General features: G+C 37.0%; 1 protein-coding gene across 1 annotated transcript in view; it reads left to right on the forward strand.

Moving 5' to 3' along the window:
* LOC116635554 (24-hydroxycholesterol 7-alpha-hydroxylase) overlaps positions 1-22,169 on the forward strand; it is an 87,765-nt gene that overhangs the window by 49,951 nt on the left and 15,645 nt on the right. Inside the window, exons 9-11 of the mRNA XM_032409702.1 lie at positions 10,110-10,243; positions 18,817-18,912; positions 19,776-19,864. Coding sequence (XP_032265593.1) covers positions 10,110-10,243; positions 18,817-18,912; positions 19,776-19,864 — 319 coding nt within the window. The remainder of the gene's footprint in view (positions 1-10,109; positions 10,244-18,816; positions 18,913-19,775; positions 19,865-22,169) is intronic.

Below are 22,169 nucleotides of genomic sequence, written 5' to 3' on the forward strand. Positions count from 1 at the left end.
ATTAATGGCTAACATAAAAGAATTCCAATATATAACACATGATTAACAGGTATGATTCATTGTGTTGTAACATGCTTGCCATCATGCCTATGGAATCCCAAACCAGATATCTATATTTTAGAAATGTTTTACTGTTTCTGAATGCAAAATCATCCTTTCTCTTGTTTGGTTTCAAATATCCTAAGATGTGGTTTGACCTTTATTGCATTTATGCCAAGACTTAAAAGATGGTTTCTGAATTTTACCCCAAATCACCCACAGCTTCTTCCCTGGTTGTCTTCTGTACTGGTCCCAATCTCCGTTAGGCTCTAGTTCATTTGATGATTACCTTGGCAATCTTCCAGTGGAGCCATCTATTTTTAGAGTCAAAATGCTGGGAGAACAAACCACAGATGTGCATTGAAATATGCACAGTATGGGTACAGAGCCATTTCTAAGAGTTATAATAAGAAAAGTCTTTAACCTAAAGCTGTTGTTTGAAAACTTAGCATATTTCCTTTTCTTTTCCTTTGTCTAGTCCCAGAATACTACTCTGTTTGTCCAATATCACACTGGGATTTGGAAAACTAAAAATACTTTATCAGAACATCTATTTTCCAAGAGTACTCTGTATCTCTCATACATTTTGTTTAAAAAATATTAAAGAAGACAATTTAGGTGATAAAAGCAACCTTATTTAACACTTCATGAAATGGACAGTCTCCTTTTTGCAAAATGGGGTGGGAGGCAGGAAGGTTTTATAGGATAAAGAATAAAGAACAAGGAAGAGACAAATAGAAAATACTGGCTGGGGCCACATAGTCAACTTTGTTTGGGGTGAAAAGAAACAAGAAAATAATAAATATAGAGCCCAGATGTGGCTTGGCATTTGGGGATTGGTCAACTGAAGCAATGTGTGTTTCTGGTCAAGTGGAGCATTTACAGGGACATGAAAGTTATCTGAGTTTCTGGTGTAACCCACTGAGCAGGAAGCTCCATCTTGGACCTAGAAAGTTCTTTCAACAACTTATATATCATATTAGACTTTAAATATTATTTTGAACTCAAAACAAACTTTTGTTTCTGTTATATAATACAAAACATTTTTGCACTTTATAATTCAATTAGTTTAATAAGAATACTTAATTTAAATATTTATTTATTTGTTTATTTTTTAAAGGAGCTCAGAAACTTCACTATCCTTAGGGTCAAAGTTCTTTAGGCCAGAATTATGCCTGTCTTATGATAGGTAGGTCACTTTGGAGTCACAGAGATCTGATTTTAAATACAAATCCTGCCTGCTCGTAGTCATCTATCCTCAATCAAGTAGAAAAATATTTATTTTCTGTATCCTGTAGCTGCAGTAAAATAGAAAAAAAATAGAGGGATTGTTTGTCTAATGTAGATTCTCTAAATAGATTTTTAGAGAGAAAATAATTTTTTTCAAAGAAGAAGATTTAAAATCTGAATTGTAGGTCACTGCCAATTTATTTGTAGCATTCATTTGTCAAGGGCCCTAGCTTACTGAGGCCATCTTGGTTTTCAAGATAAGTGAAATTGGTCTGAAACCCTTTCCAGCATTCTAGGAATCCTTGAAGGGAGGAATGGGGAAGGCAGCAAGTAGTGGAGGCTTGTATATCTTGTAGCTTTCTCTTGACTCCTGGCTCTTGCCTTTGCTGATTTCTCATTTCCCACTCTCTTTTCCCTTCTGCATGTTTTGCCCCTTTTTGGTATTGCATTGCCTCACTGGGCATCACACAGATCTTTATTTCCCTAAGTGTTAACTTAAGGCTATGTCTTAGCAGACTTTTCAGAATATTAAAAATATGGAACGAGGAAAGAGAAAAATACGTTGCAGCCAGAAACAACTTAAAATTGAGTATTTGACATCAAGTTGAATATTCTGTTCTTAAAAGTCTTATCGACCATTGCCCTAAAGAATTTTCCTTGGCCTCCTATTAGGTAACCAGTTACCTGCCATGTAGCTAAGTTCCTTCTCTTCTCTCAGATCTCTAGCCTTGTCTTACTTACCTTGAAGACTCCAGCAATTCCAGTACCTTCTCACTTCCCTTTGTCTCACCAAGGACATTCAGGCTTTGTACCATAGGGCTTCATCTTTTAATGCATGCCATTTGTCAGTGATTTTCTTTCTTTCTTTCTTCCTTTCTTCCCTTTCTTCCCTTTTTCTTTTTTCTTTTCTTTCTTTTCTTTCATTTTCCCTCCCTCCCTTCATTCCTATCTTCCTTCCTTCCTTCCTTCCTTTCTTTCCTCAAATACACTCTAAAAGAATTTGGGATTCCCCTCATATATTTTTAATTTGATGTGTAAAATTTATTATTCTGCATTTCAGTAATCTCAAAGGATACCATTCCTGGTATATTGCCTACATGCTTTTAGTCTATTTAAAGTATTTAAATGTCAAAAATTGTAGATTTAGTTTGTTCGGTTATAGAAAATGGCTGCCTTATAACCTAATTCCCAAAGCCAGTTCTTATTATCAAATTAATCAACCAATCCAACTTGTTTTCTAAATGGAAAAAATGGGTTTTATTTTTGTCAATTCAATTCAAATAAGTATGTTAATATGTGTCAGTCTGATGCTCATCTCACTCTTGAATTCTAAGATAGACATGTGGACAAACATGGAAACAGCTATATGGTTTGTGTGCAAGGGCTAGGGGACAAATAGATGAAATAAGACCTGTCTGTTTTCAATATTTCTTTTCTGTGTCTGCTTTACTTTGCTTTCAAGGGCTTCTCTTTTAGGTACAATGTGTTCTCTACTTGTCCTTTTGTTTGGCACTCAAGAGATTTTTATACTGCAGGGAAAATGCGCCAGTGTGAATATCAAGATGACTGAGAGGCAAACTTTTATAAAGTGAGGGAAATTTGATTACCTTAGGGAGGTGGGGAAAGAGAACTGAACTACAGTTTTTTCTTACACAGACCAATTTTAGAAGAGAGTAAATATGGAAGTATCAGAAAATTGATTTCCTTAACATTATTGTTTCCATGTGCCCTCTGTTTATGAATGTGATTTGGAGCCATTATAGTACAGTATTTTTTTTAAAGATTTTATTTATTTATTTGACAGAAGAGAGAAAGAAAGCACAAGCAGGGGGAGCAGCAAGCAGAGGGAGAGGGAGAAGCAGGCTCCCCGCCGAGCAGGGAGCCGGACATGGAGCTCTATCCCAGGACCCTGGGATCATGACCCAAGCTGAAGGCAGATGCTTAGCCAACTGAGGCACCCAGGTGCCCCAGTATATTTTAAACAAAGGCATTTCTTTTCCTAAGAGGCAGTTTATATTTTCCATGTAAAATTGCCATATATTACAGGATTATTCAGATTCTATGCTAGCCATTGTCCACTTGACTTAGTTATATAAAAGATATATGTAATAGAGATCACACAGAATTTATAGTACTCGTAAAATTCAAATGAATTGGAATTAAATCTGAACTTGTGAGCAATAGGAAGTACAATGAGGAGCAAACCAGCAACTTGTTCCTTTGAAGCTTATTAGTCAGGAATTGGCAAGCTTTTTCTATATAATGCCATATAGTAGTTGTTTTAGACTCTATGGAACATAAGGTCTCTGTCACCACTGCTCAACTCTGCCATTATAATGTGAAAACAGCCCTTGACAATATATAAACAAATGAGTATTTTTGTATTCCAATAAAACTTTATTTGCAAAAACAGATGGCAAGATGGATTTGGTCTGTGGGCCATACTTTGCCAGCCTGTGCCCTTAGCTGTAGCCTCTTATAAGGGAGAAGAAGAATAAGACCTGAATATATGGCTACTTGTAAGCTCAAGTCAATGACCTCCAGAAGGTACATTGGCATTCTAGTTCAGATGAAGATAGCGTCTTTGTAGCTATAAAAATGATAAAATTTTGGACCAGTTCTGAAATCCTGGCTAATTAAAAGTTCAGAGTTAATTATCACATTATTAAGTTTTAAGGTTCATAATAAATAAAACCCCTTTGCTATCTTGTGCTTTCATGTTAAAAAAAGCTAGTGACTTTTGGTGTCAATATAGTTGACCATTAAACCACACTGGCTTGAAGTGTACGTGAATTCTTTTTTTTTTTTTAATTTTTTTATTGTTATGTTAATCCCCATACATCATTAGTTTTAGATACAGTGTTCCATGATTCATTGTTTGTGGTGAATTCTTTAAAATAAATATATTGGACAATATTGTTATAGGTACTGACAGATGATTTGTCTTATAAATAGATGATATAAACTTGTAGTATTCATAAATATGATACCCAATATTGTCAATGTATTCTCTCTTCCTTATGACTTTCTTAATAGCATTTTCTTTTCTCTGGCTTACTTTGTTCTAAGAATACAGTATATTATATATAATATACAAAATATGTATTGATCAACTGTTTATGTTATCAGTAATGCTTCCAGTCAATAGTAGGCTATTGGGGGGGCTTGGGTGACTCAGTTGGTTAAGCGTCCAACTCTTGGTTTCAGCTGGGGTTGTGGTCTCCAGGCCGTGAGATCAAGCCCCACGTTGGGCTCCACACTCAGCGTGGATTGTGCTTGGGATTCTATCTCTCTTCCTCTCCCTCTGCCCCTCCCCCATCTCACGTGCATGTGCGCTCATAGTAGGCTATTAGTAGTTAAATTGTTGGTGAGTCAAAAGTTATTACATGGATTTTTGACTGGGGGGTGGGAGGGCAGTCAGCACCCCTAATCCCTGCATTGTTCAAGAGTCAGTTGTGTATCCACTCAGAATTTCTAATTTAAATCTTATTTTTTGCCTACTAAGTATGTTTCCCTCCATTGTCTTAAAGAGGTCATTTAAAAACTGATAATAAAAACTATTTTAAACCCAGATTATTTAATAAAATTCAAGCATTTCTTCTACTTCTTTCAATCTAGCACAGTGGTTCTTAAAGTATGGTTACTGGGCCAGCAGCATCAATAGCACCTGAGAACTTGCCAGAAATGCAGATTCTTAAGCCCCACTTCAGACTTACTGAATCAAAAACTTTGAGGGTAGGGCCTTTAGATCTGTGTTTTAACAAGCCTCCCAGGTAATGCTGAGGCATGCTTAATGTTTGAGAACCACTGGTCTAGCATATACCAAGTTCTCAGTAAATTCTTATTTATTTAAAGATTCTCACATTCTCCCTCAGAAATGTCTCTAAAATTTGACTTCTCCTCTGCATCCCTCCCATTTTTGTTACACAAAATAAAAACTTCTTAATTGATTTCTCCCTCCACTATTTTAGACATTTATCCATTTACTCATTCAATAAAAATTTATCAAGTACCTACCATGTGCCAGACAGTGTGCTGGATACTAAGGATACATCAAAAAATAGAAAGAACAAGATTGTGAAAAACATGACATCATATCCAACAATCAACAATAAGCCAAATTATTTCATATATTAACAGGAAATCTAAAGGAAACAAACAGCATGCTAGTGATTTGGGAGATATTAGCTGGTAAGAGAAGGGCTTCCTGAGGAGAAAATATTTTAGCAGAGGTCTGAAGGATAAGAAGGAGCTAGCCTTTCAAACAGTTGGAATAAGGCAGAAGAAATAATAATAATGATGATGGTTACATTTACTGAGTTTTGGCCATATGCCAGTCATAGTTGTAAGAACTTTACATGTATTAACTTTTTTAATCCTCACAACAACCATATAGGGCAGATACTTTCATTATTCCTATTTTGTAGGTGAGCAAACTGAAGCACAAAGAGGTTGGATCATTTATAAAGGTCACACAGCCCCCAGGATTCAGTATGAGATGAGATTAGAGTGTTAGATGGGGGTCTCATTTGCCAAAGTAAGAATTTTGGATTTAATTCTAAATAGCATTGAAGCCTTCAGTAGGATCTGCACAGGGTACTGACCTGGTCTGATTTACGTAAGGATGATAGCAGAGCCAGGTGGGAGCAAGGAGCGTGATGGTGGCTATCACCATGGGCCAGCTGAAAAATGATGGTGCATTTGGACAAGAGTGGTAGCTATGGAGATGGAGTGATGTGAATGGCAGTAAAATCTATTTGGCGGATAGAAACAACAGGTTTTGGTGATTAATTAAATGGGAGTAAAAGGGAAAGGGATGAATCATGGATGACTTGGGCTTGAGCAACTGGACAAATTTTGCTACCATTTGCAGTGATAGCAAGACGAAGGGAGGAAAGGCTTTATTCTGGTGGGGAAAATGAAGAGTTCAATGTTGGCCAAAGCATGCTTCAAGATGTCTTTTAGACATCCAAGCAGTGCTATCAAGAAGCCAGTTGGATAAACGTAAGATGGATCTCAGGAAGGTGATCAAAGGCAGAAGATAAAATTCTTGGTATGACCAGCCTGTTGATGGTATTTTATAGAAAAGCATTTGTTTGAATTCCCAAGAAAAAGAATCTACCTAGAGAAGAGAAGGCCCAGAAATGAAACCTAGGCACTCCTGGGTCACACTCAGAGGTTGGATAAAGGAGCCATCTCTCACTAGCTCTGGCTTCAGCTGGTATGGGCAGCCTGGGACTTCAGTGGAGCACTGAAGTCACTTGATCTAGTGACTTCCTGCACTGAACTCTATTCCAGCTAGCTGAATTCCTCTTCTGTGAACATGTCCTTCACTTTGGTGTATCCAATCCTTTGTTCTGGTTTTACTTCTTCTGGAAGCCTCTCTGACATCTCCTTCGCAACCACCCATCCCCACCGACCCCAGTCTGGTCATTGTCACCACTGTGCCCCATAGCACATTGTGTGCCTCAGTGCAGTAACCCTTACCCCATGTTAACTACTTTTAGTTCTTTGCCTTCTCTATCAGACTATAAACTCCTTAAGAGCCAGGGCTCTTCCATTCATCTTCATCCTCAGCACTTGGACACTGCTCAGAGGTTCTCAGTAAATATCTGCTGGGTAAATGATTGAAAGACTTCCTCAGGCATGGTATCCAATTAGTATTGGATAGGCTCTCAAACTGTAGCTTTTCTCCCAACTGAGGTTTCAGGGAAAAGAATCGTTTTATCAGCTATGGAACAAAAGTTGATGAGGAGGGTGTGGTTTCTAGAGTTATTACTAAATTCACACTAATAATAATGGTAACAGTAATGGATACCACCTTGTACTGAACACCTACCACATGTTAGTGCTGTAAGTTTGTGCGTCATTTATAAACTCATAAATTAGAACCTCAGAATTCCTCATTTTAACACTGTCTGGGGAAAGCACTTACCCTTCCTTTCCTTTAGTTTCTTATATCCCCTGCGATGCTTAGTTAGCACTTTGCTCTCCACTAAATGCCAAAAAGATATTTGTTCATTTGATTTAGTAGTGATATCTCTGGCATATGCAACAATTTCAGTCCTTTTTTCAAATAAAGAATTTCTAATTCCGACCATGGATTTTCTAAATTATTTTTTCTGAATTAGCTTAGAAAGTACAGGGATACTACAAGAAAAGAGTAAAGAAGTAAAATTTTGGTGCCATTAGCTTTCCATGGCATATCAAGATAGTTTTCTGATGGTAATAATTCCTTTGGCTTGCAGTAACTACTTGTTAGAGGATTTGGCCACAGGCACACTCAGGCATATGGTATGTGCTGGTAATGCTCAGGCAAATGAAAACCAGGGTTTGTTTGGTTTTTGGTTTTGGGGTTTTTTTTGAAAGATTGTCTTAGGATCCATAGCCATTACATTATATAGCTAATTATCTTTTATGTCCTTGTTAAATAGCTATTGATGATGCTTGTATAGATAATGGGAGTTTTAAAAAGTTTGGGAACGTTGGCATAAATAGCTGTCTCTACTACAGGATTTCTCAAAACCTATAATATGCTAATGTGTTCAGTGAATCACCAATAGAATATTAACATTTCCTGGTATTTGGTTGGCCATAAAACCTTTTGTCTGCTTTAAACATTTGACATCTTGAAAATGTTCTTTCATAGAACACAATTTGGAAAAACTGTTATATTTAGGTTGTGAAGATGCAAAAGCCATACCTATTATTTTCCAGTCCTTGTAATGGAAAAGCAAAAGCAACAGTTTTGCGAGACCCTGTCTGTGAAGGTTAAGCAAGTAGTCCATAAGGTCATTTGTCTCTCTTTAATATTAGGTTACTTAGGTCTGAGCAAATGAGCAGAAGGTCTTAATAAAGAACAGTGCTGTGGGGGTGCCTGGGTAGTGCAGTCGGTTGAGTGTCCAACTCTTCGTTTCAGCTCAGGTCGTGATCTCAGGGTTGTGAGATCGAGCCCTTGTTGGGCTCTGTGCTCAGTGAAGAGTCTGCTTGGAACTCTCTCTCCCTTTCCCTCTGCCCCTCCATGCCACTCTCTCTCTGTCTCTCTGTCTTTCTCTCTCTCAAATAAATAAATAAATAAATAAATCTTAAAAAAAAAAAAAAGAACAATGCTGTGTATCACTATTTCATTGTTGAAGTTTTCATCCTCTCTTAGCCCAAGACAGGAAGTCCCCAAATTCCCCGGTCTCCACATTTTCCAGAATGGCCTTGAAGGTGGCCTATAATGGCCTCAGTGGATCTCTCACTGTTCCATCACATTTACCTCACCTTCTAGGCCCTCTACACCCATTACCATTTTCTGAACATACCCATGCTTTCTGCAGTCTTCCTTTTACTCTTCCTCTTTCCTTTGCCTGGAATATCCACTCATTTATCTCCCCATGTTGAAGTTGGACCATTTGTTAATTCAATATTTATTTACTAATGTCTACTCTCTGCAAAGAACTAATTATAGTTGTAGTTTTAGAGGAAGACACTCACAGAATTTTTTGTTTTTCCTTTAGTTGGTCATGAACCTCCCTGCTTTTATATTAGAACAAAATACTGGAATAGTTTACATGTCACAGAACAGTTTCCTTGCTTGTGTGGCGTACCAGTTAACCGTGTGCTTGTCTCTTACCTCCTAGTAGACTAAGTATATTGCAAGAATGCCTTAATTGTTGTAACTCTAGTAGAGCCTAACTCAACTCCTGGCCCTTATTCAGAGCTCAAGAATCTGTCAAGTCGAATGGAATGTATAGATGCCCCTATGGGTACTAACAGAACTATAGCTCAAAAAGCCTGGTTCCCAGATTCCACCAAAGACATTTGCTTCTGACTGCTCAGGAATTCCATATGTACCGACAGATAAGATTTCCCAGGCAGCACCCACCTAGACCTCTCCTGCAGGTTGGGCTTGCTTTAGAACTAGCCTTATCCAGAGTCTAAGAGAGACATGCCTGGAGACCTTACATTTCACTCTTAACCCATTCATTCCCAATACAGTTGGGAAGCAAATGTGAAAGTTGACTTAACTAAACTGACAATGTTGTTGACTTTTATTAAGCAAATACTGTCAAAATCAAATTGAAAGCTGAGTTGTTTTAAATAATTTTCAAAATGCAAACACTTCATTTGAAATACCATTAACTGAAATGTCTAATTGGACTAAAAGACCCTAACCATATTTTGGGTCATAAAAAGATTCACCCCAATCCTTTTTCAGGTGCCTTCAATCTAAACATAAGCTGAGGTATATTACATTAGGAGTGTTTGATACACCTATGTTTAGAGGGAGAACTCATCATTCCAGATGTAATACATGTGCCCCATTGTCCCTTTCCTCACGTTCTTTTTGGGCCTTCTGAGATGTATGGTTGAAAAATCAAAAGCAAAAATAAAAATGAATCATCAGGGAAGAGGTAGAAGTAGTAAGGCAGATGGCTTCTCAGATCTTTTACTTTATGCTTTTGATGCCAATCTTTTATCACTGTTTCCTTAAGTAGAAGAAGAATTTGGACAAGAAAGAATGAAAGGAGTGAAAATTGAACACTTTTCTGATGGACCCTATCTTAATCATTTGATAGCCATAGGAAGGTGAAGACCAAGGTTGGATCCCAGTCCATCACCTTGAAATAATCAACAATGGTTTAATTTTGGGGGCCATACATTTGATCTTGGTAAGAGGAAAATGATAAAAAGAGGCACTCAGTTACTAAACTTGGTATGCAAAAAGTAATAGCAATGCTAACACTTGTTGTCAGAGGCAGCTTCTAATCTGTGGGTTGATGATCTTCCATGAAATCACTTTCTGGCTTCTTTAAGTCCACCTTTTAAAAATTTTTTTGGAATTCTCTTTACAGGTAGAGATAAGATGAAAGTATCTGAGGATGACTTGAAGAAACTCCCACTAATCAAGTGGTGTATTTTGGAAACCATTCGTTTAAGAGCCCCTGGTATCATTACTAGAAAAGTGCTGAAGCCAGTTAAAATTTTGGTGAGCTTTGGTTTGGTTTTAAAAATGAGCACTGGGTAATATATAAGACTGATGAATCACTGAACTCTACCTCTGAAACCAATAATACATTATATGTTAATTAAATGAATTTAAATTAAAAATCAATCAAAAAGAGAAAAAAATAATCAACTTTGAAGGAAAAAGAGTACATATAATGCCCATATATTATTAGATAATTCCTTAAGTTCCATGAAACACTAATGATGCTGGAACAGTTTACTAATAAGAGTTGTGCAGCAGCATCTTATTAATATGGATATTTATCTGTTGACGACTATTTTAGCTAAAATATAACCCTTTAATAATTATTATGGCTATGTGATTTCATATCAGAATTAGTATAATCCTATAGAAATCAAGCAGGAATGCTATGGATAATAGCAACTGATATTAGCAATCAGCACTGAGTGAGGGAGAGAGGTCCTTTCTATGAGCAAAGTAGGAGAAAATTCTCAAGTGCTCCATAAAAGTTATGTGCATGTGGCTGACTTTCAATTTAATATTTGGCAAATCATGCAGAACAAAATATTTTTTTCAAAATGGCTTGATGTAGGGCCTGCATTATCCAGATAGATCACATTTAGTCAGCCCTCAACTCTTACTAGCTTTTTTACACACAGTTTGAGATGGCTTGGATTCAAACCAAGAAAAATTTTTAGTAGTAGAACACAAAAGAAACAAAAAATCCAAATTTTATAAAAATCGCAACTTGCTACATCTAAAGGAGACATAGTTTATTTAACAGATCTTACATAAATTACAGCATTTAGTTTTAGTGGGATTTTAACAATTTTTGTTTTTAAATAATCTATTAAGTACTTTAAAATATGAGTATAAAAAGGGGTGCCTGGGTAGCTCAGTTGGTTAAGCATCTGACTCTTGATTTCAGCTCCAGTCAAGATCTCAGGGTCTTGGGATCAAGCCCCATATCGGGCTTCTCACTCAGAGGGGAGTGTGCTGGAGATTCTTTCTCCCCCTCTCCCTCCGTCCCTCCCCACCCCTTGCCCCTGCTCACACTCTCTCTCATAAACAAATAAATCTTTTTTAAAAAAAAAATGAGTATAAAAAGATACGCTTTGAGGAGATATGGTCCAACAACTTGGTGCAATTTAGTAGAGGAATGTGTTTATTACTCTGAATAATACTATAATTTTTATTGAACTTTTATTAGCTTTATATCTGGCTAACAGATAATTAGCTGAATTACGGAAGTTATTTACCTGATAGTAGGTATCTTGATTGTTATTTTAAGTATACAGATCCTATACATGCTTTGTTACATTTATACCTAAATATTTCAGTTATTTGGAGCTTTTGTAAATGGTACTTTTAAAAATTTTGGTTCCCAATGGTACATTACTTGTTTGTAGAAATGCAGTTGATTTTTATGTGTACACCTTGTATCAGCAACTTTGCAAAACTCAACATACTTATTGGTCCTACAAGTGTTGTTATAGATTCCTTGGGAGTTTTTATGTAGATAATATTTTACTTCTTTTACTTCTTTTTCTTGCCTTATTACACTGGCTCTAATGTCCAGCACTATGTTGAATGATAGTAGTGACAACAGATATCCTTGCATTGTTCCTGATCTGAAGAGGAAAGTCTTTCACTATTAAGCTAGATGTTAGCTATAGGTTTTTGGTAGATACTTCTTTTTTTTTTTAATATGTTATTTATTTGACAGAGAGAGACAGAGCGAGAGAGGGAACACAGCAGGGGGAGTGGAAGAGGGAGAAGCAGGCTTCCCATGGAGCAGGGAGCCCGACGAGGGGCTCGATCCCAGGACCCTGGGATCATGACCTGAGCCAAAGGCAGACACTTAATGACTGAGCCATCCAGGTTCCCCTGATAGATACTTCTTATCAAGTTGAGGAATATCCCTCTATTTCTAATTTGCTGAGAATTTTAATTATGAATGGGTGTTGGATTTTGTCCAGTGCTTTTTCAGCATCAGTAGATATAATCATAAGCTTTTTCTTTTTAACATGTTGTGATGGATTACATTTATTGATTTAAATGTTGAACCAGCCTTTCATCCCTGGAATAAATCTCATTTGATCATGATGTATAATTCTTTTTATACATTGTTAAATTTGTTTTACTAATATTTTGTTGAGGATTTTTTGCATCTCAGTTCATGAGAGATAGTGGCCTATAGTTTTCTTTTCTTTTCTTTTCTCTTTTCTTTTCTTTTCTTCTGTCTTTCTTTTGTACTGTTTTGTCTGGTTTCTATAACATGACAATCTCTTAAAAAATAGTTTATGCTTGTCTTTCCCCCTTTCTCATGAACACTCAGATTCCTTTCTTTACTTCTTTATTCTCTCTTCCACCCTCCTTTCTTTCTCTCTCTTTCTCCTTCATTCCTTCATTCTTTCCTTTCTTCTATCCTTCCTCCTTTTGCTTTCTTTATTTCTCTGTGTGTGTGTGTGTGTGTGAAAGACCGTAAAGAGAAAAATCAGCAGTATGTTTTCCCTCTTCTTCCTTAACTCTTTTCTTTTTCTCTCATTTCCTCTTTCTGATCTCAGATTATAAATTTGTTGTGGCCATTAACATCTCATATTTTTTCAAAGGTAATTTTACTAATTCAAGAACTTTACCAAAAGAAACACCCAAGCTCAAACACATGCACACACATATACACTTGTGCATGTACAACCCCGATGATCCTTTATCTAACTTGCCCCTTGTATGACATCAATACTGAAACCTATGTTTCATCATAGTATAAATCTTTGATTTAAACATTTTTTAAACATTATTATACTTTTCATGCTTCAGAGTTTTAATGTTTATTTCAATGGCCTTATAATAGGCCACTGAATTGATAGCTTAAATATTTAATTATTTCCTAACTCTTGAGAATTTAGATTGTTTCCTTTGTGGTTATTTTAATGTAATTATTCGCATCTTCGTGCATAGTAAATTTTTTTAATGATTATTCTTGAACTTTGTTTTAGTAGTGGATTATTGGTCCAAGGCAATAAGCACATTTATGATTCACTGCATATAATACTCTTACACAACTGAGCTGTTTTATAATTCTAACATTATGGATTCCCAATAAAAATTTTTAATTAAAAGTAATAGATGTCTGAAACAATTAGAGAAGTTATGAAAAGATCATAGTCTCTTATCTCCACTTCCTCACATTCACAGTTTCTTCCTAGAGGACATGAGGCCCAGATGGATCCAGGCTCACTCCAAGCCCTAGTGGTGGCTCTCTTAGTGATCGGGCAACCCAGAGACATGTACTCAGGATGCCATCTTCCAAGAATGCTCCAGAACTTCCTTTCCTTATTTTTCATAATATCTTTTTAATATTTGTAAAAGGTGCAGCAGTGTCTTCTGTACTTACTATTTCTTTTATAAATAAAATAAATACAACCTTTCCTCCGAGGAAGCGTACGCTAATCCCTGTGAACTCCTCCCCTGCAGAGTTGAGGCTTTAACTCTGAAAATGACAACTTGCACAGCTTTTTCTTATTATTACATAAATAAATCATGGTAATTATTTTTCAGGAGGAAACCATTTAAAAAAGCTAAAAGAGGAAAATAAAGATTGCTCAAAATTTTACAAGTCTGATAACCACTAAGAACATTTTGGTATTCTCATAATTTCAGATTTTTTTCCTGTAGTCTGTGCATTTTAAAAAATTCAGTTGGGGCCATACTGTGCTAATTTTCTCATAATCTGCTTTTATATTAATAGTAGTTCACCAAAGTTTTCTGTCTCAGTAAAAGACATCTACACCACTTTGAATTGTAGCATAATAATCTAATATTGGACATAGTATTGATTTTTAAATCAGTTCCCTAATCCTGAATGTGTATGGCTTCCAGCTGTTTATAAACAGTGCGAAGATGGGCATCTGGATAGCCAAATCCTGGTACACATTAGTAATTATTTCCTTAGTATAAATTCATACAATGTGGTCCTTTTAACCTTCATAAATTCTCTAAAACAGGTGAAAAGTCTGTTGAATATATTAATGGGTTCCCAGAAATTTGGATTATAAAAACATTTCAGAGGGGGTCATCTGTGTCAAGTAGTGGCAGAGGTTCATGTTTCCTACACCGTTGGACAACTGCTCAAAGTTCCTTGCCGTGAACACAGCAAGTGCTCTCCCACTGCTCTTTCCTGGTGTCATCTGAACATGGTCTCATCGTTTATTTTTGCTTCTGTGCTTACTCCTTTCTATATTTTTGGAACAAATTAAAACGGACAAATATTATCTACTTTCTTTGACTTATTCTATTCCTTCTTTTTCTTTATTATACTATCTTTCCAAAACTTTTAAACTTCTACCAGTATTCTCTTTTCAAGGTTTTATACTTTTGGTACACGGTTAATCTGCAAGAATGCCCAGAAAAGAATAAACAAGGAAGTGTTGGAAAATATGAATTATTAAAGACTATTAATTATCTTCTCAAGGTATTAAAACATGTTATAAAACTACAACAATTAAAATGGCATGAAATTTAATAAAATAAAATGGTATGATAAGGTGTCATACTAGATGTTCAGTATCAGTATAACAGACTGGATAGATAATACAGAAACAAACCGTTTTGTACATAAGAATGTAATATAGGATAAATGAATCATTATAAGTCAATGAAGGGGAAGAGATTAATATGTGGTTTGGCTAAAAAGTGGGTATTTTTTAACTTTCAGAGTAGCAGTTCTCAAACTTTCTGTTCTCAGCATTGCTTTGTACACTTAGAATTATTGAGAACCCCAAAGAGTGTTATCTATGTGAATTATATCTACCAATATTAACTTTATTATAAACTAAAGCTGAGAAATTGTTATAATATTTATTTGGTAAATAAAAATAACAGGAAACCTATTACACGTTAAAATAATAACATGGTTTTATGAAACATAACTGTATTTTCCAAAACATAAAAAATGTAGAAGAATAGCATCATTTTAAGTTTTTGCAGATCTGTCTAATGCCTTGCTAATAGAGGACATCTGGATTCCCATAAATGTGTCTGGAATCAATCTGTTATGATTTATTATTTCCGTTCATGGAAATAAAGAAAATCCACAGACATGTCACTGGAAAAGGAATCAATATTACAATAGCCTTTTCAGATTGGCTGTTCTCTCATACCTCACTCAAACTCAACAGTGGGAGTTTCTCTCTCTCTCTTTTTAAAGATTTCATTTATTTATTTGAGAGAGAGAGAGCACGAGCAGGGGAGGGGGCAGAGGGAGAGGGAGAAGCAGACTCGCCATTGAGCAGGGAGCCCGATGAGGGGCTCAATCCCAGAACCCCAGGATCATGAGCCAAAGGCAGATGCTTAACCGACTGAGCCACCCAGGTGCCCCAACAGTGGGAGTTTCTTAAAAGTTTGTTGCAATCTGAAATATCAGTGAATTTTTTGTACTCAGTTACATGAAAATCCTTTGGTTTATCCTATACTTTGAATGAGTCTTTTACCCAGGAATGATTTTTGACCTCGCAGAGCCTCTGAAAAGGTCTTGAGAACTCCCAGAAGTTTCTAGACCACCTTTGAGAACCACTATGTTAGAGAGAAAAGGGCTGCCAGAGCTTAGGGTTCATCAATGAAACCACAAAAATGAACAGATTTGAATATATTGCATTAAAATTTAACATGTCTTTTTTTTTTTTAAGTATAATCCAAGTTAAATGTAAACCAAAAATTATGAACAAATATAAATATAAGTACAACACAGGGGTAAATAGTTTTAATATTTAAAGAACTTGCAGATCAATAAGTAAAGCATGAATATCACATAGATTATTGAGGACAGGACATGAACACAAGAGTTCATGGGAGAAAATAACTTAACATGGAAAAATGCTCAACAAAGACATAAAAATGTGTATAGAAACCAAAAATAACCTATTAAAAATGTCAGATTAGCAGAGAAGAGGGCAATGAAATTGGCATTCATATATTACAGGTAGAAATATATTTAGGCGCAAGATTTGAGGGAACAGTTGAGCAAACCATATTCACAACCTTCAAAAATATCCATGCCCTATGTCTTCTGAACATCTTTGTTAAAAGATTTTATATGAAAAATGCTTCGTGGAAGAAGATGCTTTTGATGGCATTTATTATAGAAAAAAACCTAGGGAATGATTAAATTATTTATGGTTTAACCTACCCAGTAAAAGATTAAACAAACATTGGGGATAAAACTTCACAATGTGTCTACCATATAAAGGAAAAAACACTTATGCTATAATATTAGGTGAACAAAGTAATATTCAAAAATTAACTATTCAGGGGCGCCTGGGTGGCTCAGTCGTTAAGCGTCTGCCTTCGGCTCAGGTCATGATCCCAGGGTCCTGGGATCGAGCCCCGCATCGGGCTCTCTGCCGAGCGGGGAGCCCGCTTCTCCCTCTCCCACTCCTCCTGCTTGTGTTCCCTCTCTGTCAAATAAATAAAACCTTAAAAAAAAAAAAAAATTAACTATTCAGCATGATAAAACTATGTTTAACAACAACAACAACAACAACAAACACTAAACTGTTTGGTAAAAGTACTGGAGGGAAGTCTAGCCAGTTGATGACTGTTTTTTGATGTTAGCACTCTGGTTGTTTTCTAGCTTTTTCTATTTTTCTGAATTTTCTAAAATTTTGACAGAGAGCATTTTTTATCATGCAAAAATGTATGCTCTTTAATTTTTAAAAAAGATTTTATTTATGTATTTTGAGAGAGAGAGCACGCATGAGCAGGGGGAGGGGCAGAGGAAGGGGGAGAGAGAGAACCTCAAGCTGACTCCATGCTCGAGTGGAGCCCAACGTGGGGCTCTATCTCAGACCCTTTATGCCATTCATCAGCCTGGCATCTGCCTCTGTGACAGGAACTTCTTTCTGGTCTGCTCCGTGTTAATTCTGTTACTGAGATTCCATTTGAAGTCTTTTACTAGCCAGTGTTGTAGGCTTTGGCAGCCAGTAGTCTCCAAGTCATAATTATGGCTCAACAGCCACTAAAGGGGTCTATTTGGTATGGAGGGGAAGGGCAGCCGTTGACTTACCTGGAGCCCTGTCCCAGGGGTCCCCAGCCCCGCCTCCAAATACACATCAGAGTCCTCAGCAGCTGATCTCAGAGTCAGCCATGAGCTCTCTAACCCCAGTTCCAGGAGGGGTAGAAGAAACAGACAGGCTTGGGATCTTACAAGTCTTTCCCTACTTCAAAAATGGTAACAGGGCACCAGCACCATCCTCGCTCTCTTCCCAGTTTGAGAGCTCTCTCCGGCGCTTCTGGCACTGCAATTGCCAAACCTCAAGCAATATTCAGCCCCCACTGGAGCCAACAGGGCTTCTCTTCGGTTAAAAAATGATGACCCCAGGGTGCCTGGGTGGCTCAGTCATTTAAGTGTCCGACTCTTGATTTCAGCTCAGGTCATGATCTTAGGATCGTAAGATTGAGCCGCGTGTCAGGCTCTGAGCTGGGCATGGAGCCTGCTTAAGATTCTCTCTTTCCTTTGCCCCTCCCCCACCTCTAATAAAAAAAAAAATAATGACCCCCCTTCCCATACACCACTTCCTGCTACCATAAAAAGACATGTTTTTAATTGTAAGGTGCTTATATTCTAGGTGCATAAGGTAAGTGTTTTGCAAATATCTTGAGGACATTTCAAAATCCCGCAGGGTTAAATAGATAAATGGCTTCCAGTGATTGGTTCTGGGAGTTACTAATAAAATGTCTCTGTCTCAGTAAAGCTGACAGCCATCTAGTGGTTACACACTATGGGAGAGCTCTTTGTCCTATGGTTCCTGAACATGATAATGGAAGAGTGATTTTATGACACGGTTTTTAGTTCTTAGAATAATTTATATATCATGAAAACCTACGATAACATAAACAGGGAAGGACAATGCAGACTCTTCTGCTTGAGGAAACACGCTACTTAGCCTCAGTCCCACAGCCACAGTGATCCCAAACGCAAAATCAACCAAAGACACACACAATACTCGCTTTGTCCTATGTCTTCCTAACCAGTTGTCTTCATATTCTTTCTGCCCTAACAGTTGCTTCAGGAGTGAGGAAAAAAAAAAAGAGAGAGAGAGGATCCATTGTCTCTTCCTTGACACTACCATGAGTGTCCCAGGGACAGAACACCCACTGCCCTGTCCTCGGTGCTACTATGGCCAGTGTCCTGTCTCAGATTTTTCTGTTCCACAACCACAACCTAGGGGTCCACTGTGGTTCCCATCATCAGAAGCACTTGCTGCAAACCCCAGTATCGAACATCAAAAGCTGCATCACAGCAGACATATACTAGTTTCTAAAATTTTCTCATTTATCTCATTTATCTAATATTTTTCCCATGTAACCAAATTTATAGGCACATGTAACTAATCATCAGAATTAGAACATAGCCATCGCCTAAGCTGGAAAATAGAAATGATCCTTCCAGGAAAGGGTTAGATGTTCTCACCATTGATTATAAAATATATGTGTCTTCCCTACAATATAGGTGGAGCATTATTTTTAATGACCCAAACTCTCCTGAAAGTAGATTTCAAAAAAATGACTTGAAACTGATTTTTCTATCATAGAATTACACTGTTCCTTCTGGTGACTTGTTGATGTTGTCTCCATTTTGGCTGCATAGAAATCCAAAATATTTTCCTGAACCTGAATTGTTCAAACCTGTAAGTTATCTCTTTCAATATACATTGTCCTTTGATTTTAATTTCTTTTAAACCAGGAGTATGAATTCATAGATTAACTATCCCTCTATCATTAAGCATCCCTATTCTCTGGTAACTAACAACCAAGTTGACTACAAAGGAAAAATTTAGACTTGTAATATGGATGGTATAACACAAATGAGATAGAAAAGTTTTTGAATAAGATTCACCAACTTTAAAATAAATGACCTGAAACCAGCAAAGTACATGAAAGTAAATATGTCTGGTTCTGACAGAAGACTTATTTTATATTTGTCAGGCAAATTGGTTTTGTTATTGGTTTCCAAGGAGTATAACAAAAGAAGAACAAGGCAAATTAAAACTACTTTGCTGTATCTTAAAATTGAGGAGTTATGGGGCTGAGCAGAATCTTAAGAGTTCATTTAGTCCATTCTCTGCCTTTAGGTAAACTTTTTAAAAAATGGCATCCAAATGTATTCATTCCACATCCCAAGTTCCCTCCACTAAGCAGGACTGCCAGTAACTGACTGAATTTATTACCAAGGGCAATTCTGTGATGGAGCCTGAGACCTTATTATAAATAGTCTTCCTTTTCTGAGGTCAATTCCGTGGTTGATTTACATTATCATTTACATTTACCACTTAACAGAATTCCTTTTAAACCTTTTTTATTTATTGGTTCACATTCCAAAAACACAATTGTGTCTGATATTAATAACAGGTTGGGAAAAAATTACCAACAGCCCTGCAACTTTATATGCAAGGATTAGCTGTACAAAGTCATTTTTAGCCTAGAGAAATAAAGTTAAGCTTATTTATATAAGGCTGATTTGGAAAAAAAAAAAAATGCTTTCTTCCCACAGGAACGTTGGGAAAAGGCAAACTTAGAGAAGCATGCTTTCTTGGACTGGTTCATGGCATTTGGAAGCGGGAAGTACCAGTGTCCTGGAAGGTCAGTGAGACAGCTGGGCCACATTTATCCAAAAAGTCTAAGAAAGATGATGGCTCTGAGGGGAGGGGGGGAGTTTTGGCTTAATCACCCTTTTCTTTATTATCAAACTACAGGGAGATCCAGGAGACCACGTTTTGTTTGGTTGGCTAGTTGTATTGTGCGGTATCTTTGTGGGAATGTCTACAGTGGCTTCTGATGAACCTCATGAGAACAAAAATATTATAATTGCTGCTACATGATGAAAGCAGGGTTATTAAAATTTTTTTTATAGAATGGATTAGAGTGGGGTGTAACTTAGGTTATATAATCATGCTTATATTCCATGTGAGAGACATGGAGTGGTAGGATCTACCAGATTAGGAAAATAATTAGAAATGGGATGGATCAAGGGGAAGGATTTGTGGAGGACTGTGGCTAGAATGTAGGTGGCTGGAAGACATGATGGAAGTGGAGAAATCAGGAACAAGAGCAAGTTTGGTGGACAAGATGTTAAGTTTTCCTTTGAAAACTACTTAGTCTGAGATGTGGCAGGTATGTATCATATAACCAAAATCTGTAGGTTAAATCTGAATGTTGAATAAATGTAACAATAAATAAAACCTCCATAGTCTAGTTTTTCTGCTTTTAAAAGTCCTTAACTTTTCTATTTAAGTAGCCAAACCATGAAACATTGTTTCTAAAGACAGACAAAGCAGAATTTTTCAGGAAAGTGATGACTTCATTTGGACAGTGTTCTAGCAAGATGGATCTTTGCATTAGAAACTTAATCCCACAGATCTTTAGTATAATCCTCAGAAAACTGCACCCATTCTAAATTTGTATACCAAGAGCCAATTTATTTTCTCATGTACCAAATACTTAGTGAGTCAGAGAAAATTGCCTTTAAAGTAACTGACGATCAAAGTTCATCATGAACACATAGCCTTATGGCCTTGCAGCTGTCACCCCTTGGAGTTCTGGCCACTGAGGCAGTATGAGAACCCCGCTCATTAGTGAACACAGAAGGTTTTGCTGAATTTAGTAAATAAGTATTCAGTGCTGCTATCAGCTGCCAACCAAAAATCAGAATGGAAGAATATTGTTCCTGCTCTGAATAATGGGAATTCTGGAAATATGTTTGGAGGAAGAACCCCTGCTAAGCACTTCCCCATTGCTGGGAAGCCCTTGGAAACAGGTAGGAAGCGAACTCTTCCCAGTAGTAATTCTATTGCTGGAGAAGTCTGGTAGTTTTGTAGAAAAACAGGAGAAAGCAGCAAGAACTACCACACTTCTTCAGCAATGGTAGCATGCAGAATGAGGAGTTTGCCTTACAGTGGACGTTCTCTTCTTAAACTATGAATTTAAATGAAGGAATAGAACAGGGGATTTCCAGTGTCGAGTGGATATCTCTGAGAGTTGATGATCTCAGCACAAAGGAATGTGCTTGCTGTACTGCGCTTGCGTGAGCAGACACACACACACACACACACACACACACACACACACACACACACACCACCCTCCATCCAACAGCCTTAATTTCCCTTGCTTCCCATCCCTGCAAGAGGATGCCTGGTTGGCTGTCTCACTGTGGTCGCTGATACGGGTTACATTCCAGTGTAAAACAATAACCCTGATCTTTGGCAAGATACCTCACTTACAAAAGCTTGCTTGGTTAAGAAGAGGGTGTAGTAAGAGTAAGTCTACAACACTTGAGAAGTGGAAATGAAGCGTGGATTCCTCAGGAGTAGAAACTGTGATCTCTACTTTTTGTGTATGTGTTTGGGTCCTTCCTATATCCTGGGGCAGTACTAGGCAACACTTGTATTGAATTACTAATGAAAATTACACAGTGATGGGAAAATTAGTTCAAACATAGGTCTGGCTGATGGTAGTAGGGTTCAACCTAACAGATATCTCTGGAGCACCTAATATTAGTATGTTTATTCTTCCATTCAGTAAATATTTACTGAGGGTATGCTCTATGCCAGGATAGGGTTCTATGAGCTACCTTGGAAAACAAAATAAGGGATGAAGTCCCTTCCCTCAAGGAGGTTATTGTCTTAACTCCAGTCACTTCAGGAACCACTGGGGAAATTCAAAGACACATAACATTCCTGAGTCGTTTATAATGTAGCTGGGGAGATGAGACAGAGCAACATGAAAAACAAGCTCTACTTAACAGCATAAGATGACGCATGAGAAATGCCAGATGACATATGTACATAATAACCACCATAGGAGTTTTGAGGAAGGAGATTAGAAAAGGCTTATGGACTCGATGAGAGTCATCAATAAGCAGCACAGAGGAAAGCTCACCTTCCCA

Source organism: Phoca vitulina, unplaced genomic scaffold (genome assembly GCF_004348235.1).
Source record: "Phoca vitulina isolate PV1807 unplaced genomic scaffold, GSC_HSeal_1.0 scaffold11, whole genome shotgun sequence".
NCBI lineage: Eukaryota > Metazoa > Chordata > Mammalia > Carnivora > Phocidae > Phoca > Phoca vitulina.